Source organism: Glycine max, chromosome 13 (assembly GCF_000004515.6).
Source record: "Glycine max cultivar Williams 82 chromosome 13, Glycine_max_v4.0, whole genome shotgun sequence".
Taxonomy (NCBI): domain Eukaryota; kingdom Viridiplantae; phylum Streptophyta; class Magnoliopsida; order Fabales; family Fabaceae; genus Glycine; species Glycine max.
The window spans coordinates 32,545,065-32,552,105 of record NC_038249.2 but is presented as its reverse complement, the minus strand read 5'-3'; the positions used below and the strand labels follow the sequence as shown (position 1 = coordinate 32,552,105).

Below are 7,041 nucleotides of genomic sequence, written 5' to 3'. Positions count from 1 at the left end.
AGTGTTAAAATACTTTAAGGTAAAAAATAAAACAATTAAATTTTGAAAGGACTAAAAAGAATTTTCTTTTTCTTTTTCTTTTACAGAAACAAAAAATGAAAAAAACACTAAAATATAAAGATAAAAAATATATTTAAATCTTTAAAAATTAATCATGCTCAAATTTTCCAATTCTCTCTATGCTAAAAACACCATACATCATTCATTAAATCAACCACATATTTTTATATAGTTTAAATTTTATCACTATATATCTTTGTTATTATCATTGTCACCGTATCTTAAATGGTGCATGACATATTGCTATAATATATATCATTAATTGTCCCATCTCAATCGATGATATTTTGAGAATAATATTATTAAATAATTAAAAATATTTAATTAAATTTTTTTATTTACAATGGAATTTGAAGGCAGTACATAACATATGAATATTTGGGTGTGGGGAAGGAACTCTAGTCAAGAGTGCAAATATGCATAATATGATTTCAAAATATTTATAAGAAAAATAAATCAAAATATAAAAACATAAGCATTGGAACAAATTTAATTTTAAAAAAATATTAGAATATATTTTAACTAAACAATTGTTATTTTAATGGTTGCAAACATTCCATTGCATTTAATATATTGAATGAGGAAAGCTGATGATTGATTAAAGTAATTAATAGAGTAAAAAATTATTTAATTCGATAATAATTCTTCTAAGACATGTATTATAAAATAAGAAAATTACGTAAACGCATGAGAAAGAGAGTAAGTGTAAGAATTATCCCATTTTTAAAAAAGAAAATTCAAATTTACAATATAAGAATTTATTATCTCATTCTCATAATCACTTAATAGTATGTTTTAAATTGGTAATATAGTCCCTATACAAACATACATAATTTTTTATTTGTTTCAAAATATTTATGACTTTAAAAGGCTTAAAATATTAATTATTTTTCAGTAATATACTTGTTAATTTAAATTGTGTCAGAAAGTAATATACTTATTCATTTTGATATAAGGAAGTTAACCAATGATAATCATTTACAGTTATACTCTAACTCTTTCAATTAAAAAAAATATTTTATCGTGATAATTCATATAATTATAATTTTCTGTATATATATTATAAATGGTGAATCTTAAATTTATAAAAAAAAGTAATTTAAATTAAATTTGACAATAAGTTATTTGTATTTTTAAAAAAAAACTATGTTTGTCATACAATTTAGTATAGATTTCACAATTTAACATAAAAAACTTATAAGCATTACTTCTATACCCTATGAGAATTACGTCTAGAGATATCTTTTTTCTGTTTTGAAGCACAGGTTCAACATTTTCCACAAGCATATATGTTCCTTGTTTGTTTTTCTAACAAAGTATATATAATGACAAAAAAAGCAGGGGAATTGAGAGAAAATGGTGGTTGAGATTTGGTTGTTGAGGACTGAGAACTGTAAGAAATCAAACGCGGACACCAATGCGTTTCAAAATAAATCAGAAACTAGTCTCTTTTTTATTTTATTTTTATTTTTACGGTAAAAAAACTAGAGTCTCTATATATTAAGCCAATGGGGAAAATGTTAATTAATATTTACGTTCTTAATTTTGGTGTACCAGACCAACAAGAAGTCAAAAGTATTTGCACGATAGTCTCCTAGCTCAAAATAAAAATTGATGATAAAGACATACGTACTATTCTCGTCCAACTTCATCCATGTGCCAAGACCAACTAAATTTTATTATTCACAACGTATACCAGTTCACACACATTCCAACGTGTCCAAATGGAGAAGTTACACTCTTGATGGATTTAATTAAACGGATGTTCAATACATAATCATCAACTACATAGCTACTTTCTTTCAAGATTGAACTAAACTTTGGAAGGAATTTCATTGTAATTTGTCGCCTGTGGTCAGGTATAGTACATTGTGCACATATATGACTCTACTTCCATTCAAGGAACTTTGCAAATGGTTTTTTTTTTTTTTTTTTAATATTTTGCAATGTAAAAGTAAGTTTGACTTATTAAAATATAGTAATTTGTATCATCGAGTGGATAAATCAATTCACACTAAATAATTTTAGTTTAGCAAGTAATTTTGAGTTTGAGTCTTTAATTACTTGAAAAGGGATTTGCTTTTCAAACTGATCTTTAAAAAAATTAATAATTCGTGTATTGATTTCCTTCAAATTCCCTCACATGTGTCTTTTTTGAATTATCGGAAAATATATCATATATTTTTTTATATCCCCTCTCTTCCAAAGTTCTACAAATTCGCCGCTTCGCCCATGACAGTTGTGTTAGAATTGAAGATTATTTAAGACATGTTTAAGAGTATGATTTTTAGGGAAAAAATAAAACATATTTTTTGGTGTAATAAGTATTTTTAAAGTAGTAAATTAACATATATTTAATGTAATGATATTACTATAATATAATTTATTGAATTTAAACTAAAGTATTCATCCTTTTCTCAACATCTTTCTGAACTTGAACTCTCAAACATAAATCTTAAATAATGAGAGTAAATATATAGTGGCCGAAAGCAAGCCAACAAGGTGCATCTACACTAGGCAGATGAGTGCTTGGTCGAATACGCGTTGGATGGAGTACGAGATCTTGCTCTTCACGAGGTATGCGTTAAAGTGATAAAGGTCGAAAGTCCAAAGTACGAGAATGTGGCTATGATGAAGCGATGAAGCTCTATATATGTACTAGTAGTACTACTACTACCTAGTTACTTTTAAAAAAAAATCATTTTACTTTAATTAATATTAGTTTTTAATCAATATTAAGTATAATGAGATATTTATAAACTATCGTTAAATAGTACATTATTTAATCATTTTTTTCAAATTATTATGTTTTGAACATATATACTTGTATACTTTAAGTTATATTTTATCATCATTAAATAATAGGAGTGTTTTATTTCCCGTGTTTATCCTAATTCCTCGATATAATACGCCGCAAAATTTAATAAAAAAGCTGTAACTGGAGTTGCGTTCCATTGATAATAGAAGGGTAGTAGTGACTATTCCATTTCAATCAAACAAGAAAAAGAACAGAGATAAAAGGAAGAACATCATAAACAACCTATTCATTTTCTATATATGTGAAGTAAAGTCAACTGTTTGAAACCTAGATACAAACCAAAAAATATATATATATATGAAAAAGTTCCCTAACAATACGTGCCAAAATTGAGCAGTAAAATTTTGACACACTTGGACTCTTTAATCAGCAGCAGATTTCTCAAAAGGAGCGAGCCTATTATCCGCTAGCCTTGACGCATACGCAGCCTTCTTGTATTCCCACCATGTGAATTCTTTGTAGAAACTCTCTTCTCCTTTTAACATGAGAGAAGGTAAAGGTGATATCTTTTCACTCAAGGGTGCTCCTCCAAAGTAGATCATTGACAACCTTGACTTGGTTGGGTCAGCCAAAACTCTATGCTTTACACTTTTAAACCTCCCATTAGTCATCACCTGCATCGGTTTCGTCCACAATTATATTACAAGATTTGGTAAGAAAACACACACCCCAAAACAAATTTTTTAAATGCCCCCATATCAAAATGTTTGTCGGAATGTCCTTTCCAAACAGGATAAGTGAGTCTTTTAGCGCCACGTCACCCAGATACTGTAACAGTTCAAGTGAGTTAATCTGACTTTTACTATATGATGACATAAACCATCTTATTTATTTTTTACTCCTACATTGAATTAATTAATCTTATTTTATAAAATAAGAATTCATCCAATTATAAATCACATAATACTGACTGAGTATCATATACAGACTGTGAGAGTAAATTTTTTACACCAATACTGAGATAATAAATGAAGTTATAGAATACTCTACTTAATATTTAGATAAAAATATTTGGGTGAAGGCATTAATGGTACCTGTAGAGTGTCACCAACATTGATGAAAAAGGAAGTTTGATCAGGTGGGACTGAAACCCAAGTGCCATCTGTGAGACAGATTTGCAGGCCTGAGGTGCTGTTAGATCTCAAGACAGAAATTATCTGTGGGTCTGTGTGCTCTCCAAACCCAACCAAATTTCTGCCGTTCAATGCTTGCACCTCTGGGCATGGCGGGTAGTGGTTAAGTCTGAAGCAAGAATCACTCTTCTCATCCTTCAGCAACCTACTCAACGCATTCCTCTGAGTTATTCCCAAGCCCTCCGCCATTAATTCCAACACCTCATAGCACATGTTCTTCAGCGCTCTAATGTACTCCTCAACGACCACCCTGAAAATTAATCATGTCACAAAAAAAAAATGTGAGAACTTTAATATATGCCTGACAACAATTATTAAAATAGACACTAGTACCACATTTCAGAATTTTAAGTATGGCATCGCTGATCAAGTTAATAAATAAATGTGGGACTGGGGTGTTTTCTTTTGTTTGAACAGAGGAAAAACAGGGGACTCTGTTTTTTACCTGAAATTCTGAGGACTTTCTCGGAAAATGAACTGTGACTTGGGGGAGATGACGTCAGGGTTGGTGTTGAGAAGGAGGTATTCGACCCAACCGACATCGCCGTTAGGGCCAATCCTCTTGCTGCCGTAGCCAAAAGGATCAGGGGGACCAGCCCTGTCTTTGTCGGACTGAGGTTTTTTGAAGAACCTGAGGGTTTCGTTTTCCAAATTGGCCATGAACTCTAATGGAACACCGTGGTTCACGAGCTTGAAGAAGCCGAAGTCCCTGCAGGCCTTCACTATGTGGGTCTTGGCATCGGGGTCCGTGAGGTCGACCACGGGAATCCCGGAGAACAGGGGCGTGGGCTTGCATGTTTTCAGAAGGAAAAACTGGTTTAATGCTGGCTGAGACAAAACAACCATTGTAACAACTAACAACGTTGCTATCAGAGAGAGAGAGAGAGAGAGAGAGAGGGAGGGAGTGAAGGGTGGTGGGGGTGTAGGGGGTTTTAAATGGGGGAAATGGGTGAGAAATATTGCTAATGCATGAATGAGAGGTAAGAAAGAGGCGTTACGAACAATACAGAGGATCCATCTGGCTCTCACTGTCCCCTACGCATTTGCATTTATAGTACCAAGAGAGGAAAGGGTCTATGTCTGATTTTCATCTTTTATTTTTCTTTTTTTTTTTTAATCGGGATATGCTTGGGCGGAAAGTAAGGACTTCCCTTCTTACATTAATATCTTTTAACATATATTCTTCTTTCATATGCAAGAATTACATATTTATCTATTGATCTTTCTTTTCCTTTTTAATATTGGTGGATTTGGTTTCTACTGCTACCTTTTTATAAATTGATATGTATTACTTTTGGAAAAGGCAACTTCCGAGGATATTTGTTCACACTTCTTCGCTTTGCACTAAGAAATGGGTAGCTATCTTCCTTGTTATCCAATAGAAAATTTTCTGTCAGCCAGCCACACGGATTTCTCTCTCGGAATAAGAAACATACGTTCCACTAGCTATATTTTCCAAGGTTGCAGCTGATACACAAAACCAATAATATGGAGAACCTAGTAAGTTTTTCTAGAATCAATTATCTATTATCAATTATATTCTCATAAAAGAAGTTTTTATATATTAATATAATGTAATATAATCGATAAATAACTTTATTTTTTAAATACATAGTTATCCATTTATATACATTGAAAAATATATATATAATACACCTTCAATAATTCATACAATAACATGTACTTATATATTTTTTATATTTATCTCTCTTCTTTGTTTCTACATTTATTACATTTTAAATTCCAAATTTTCTTTCTTTCTGTAACGTAATTGTACACCATGTTGAACCAGTATCATTTATCTTATTATTATTATTATTATTATCGACAAAACTTAGATGTAACATTTCATATACTTTTTGTGTTGTTTTTCAATATGAATTCATGTTACATATCGACATAAAATTTGTTTTTAAAAACCTAAGTTTAATTAAAACTTTTATATTTAAGTGAACAAAGTTTTTTTAAAAAAATAAGTATTTGCAATATCGTTAATTCATTTTTTAATTAAGAAAATAATGCATTTCCTTATAACCTATGTGGTGGTCATGTTCTAACAGGATAATTATTTTATTTTATTTTATTATAATCAATTGTTTACTACGTCAGTAAAATATGATAATTTATATGGCCTGACTCAACTTGAACCGTAACAATTATATTTTACAGGTTTACGTTCATACTATACATTCATATTTTAATAGCATTTTTAACGGAGAAACTTAATTTGAGAACTCATTATTTTTTCTCTCTAATGGTAAAGTTGGTAACATGGTTCTTAAGCTCACTTTTTAAATTTTTATTTTATTAAAAAAAGTCTTAATTTTCTAACAGTACAAAAAACATTTTACTTGATTTATTTTTTCTTACATTACTGAATAGTTTCACTCAAGTTTTCTCTGATTCTCCCTTCCGAGTTCCCACGATAGTGTGTGGTGGTTGCAAGGTGGGGTTTGGGTTTCTCTAGAAGGGAGAACAAGGAATGACTTTGGAGAGAGACACAAATATCAATTCTATCTATCTACACTCTATGCACTCTAGTATTTTAACTTGTAAAAAGTACAAGACAGATGTTTAAATTTTAACAACTAAAATTGATATTATAATTAAATATTTTAGAGCATATAATTGCATTTTATTTACTCCATTAAATTTGAAATATAGAAAATAAAATAAATTCTCTCTTCACGCTATTTAAATGCATTTTTCATTACATTAGTATGCCAATACTTAAGTTTAGTATGTTTAGATTTCTATGGTATTCATTAAAAAAGAATAAAAGATTTCTATGGCATCTGAAAAAGAAGGTTTTTTTTATAAATAAAAATAAGGTTTCAATGGCATAAATCAGCTTATCTTTTATAAAATTTAAAATTATTAGTTAAGTTTTTATAAAATAAATAAGACACACATTAAAACTTGTTAATATGTCAATACAATAAATTACAAAACATTCAACCACTAATGTGAGAAACATGAGAAAGGAAATGTGAGAAGAACAAAAGAACGACGAAAGGAACAAAAGTCATA

General features: G+C 29.8%; 1 protein-coding gene across 1 annotated transcript; it reads right to left on the bottom strand.

Annotated features, from left to right (window-relative positions):
• Positions 1–3,092: 3,092 nt before the first annotated feature.
• GA2OX5 (gibberellin 2-beta-dioxygenase 5) lies at positions 3,093–5,314 on the bottom strand. The gene is made up of 3 exons (XM_003542887.5): positions 4,457–5,314; positions 3,913–4,261; positions 3,093–3,492 (listed from the first exon to the last, which is right to left on the bottom strand). Exons 1-3 carry the CDS (start codon positions 4,855–4,857, stop codon positions 3,241–3,243), a joined length of 1,002 nt encoding a protein of 333 aa, XP_003542935.1. The 5' UTR covers positions 4,858–5,314; the 3' UTR covers positions 3,093–3,240.
• Between the last annotated feature and the right edge of the window lie 1,727 nt (positions 5,315–7,041).

Bases quoted from the DNA above. Each gene is read 5' to 3' on its own strand.
- GA2OX5 (XM_003542887.5), bottom strand. From the start codon at position 4,857: ATGGTTGTTTTGTCTCAGCCAGCATTAAACCAGTTTTTCCTTCTGAAA. The intron at 4,262-4,456 runs GTAAAAAACAGA...ATTAATTTTCAG, and splicing joins GAAAGTCCTCAGAATTTCAG to GGTGGTCGTTGAGGAGTACA. The intron at 3,493-3,912 runs GTACCATTAATG...AAACCGATGCAG, and splicing joins ATGTTGGTGACACTCTACAG to GTGATGACTAATGGGAGGTT.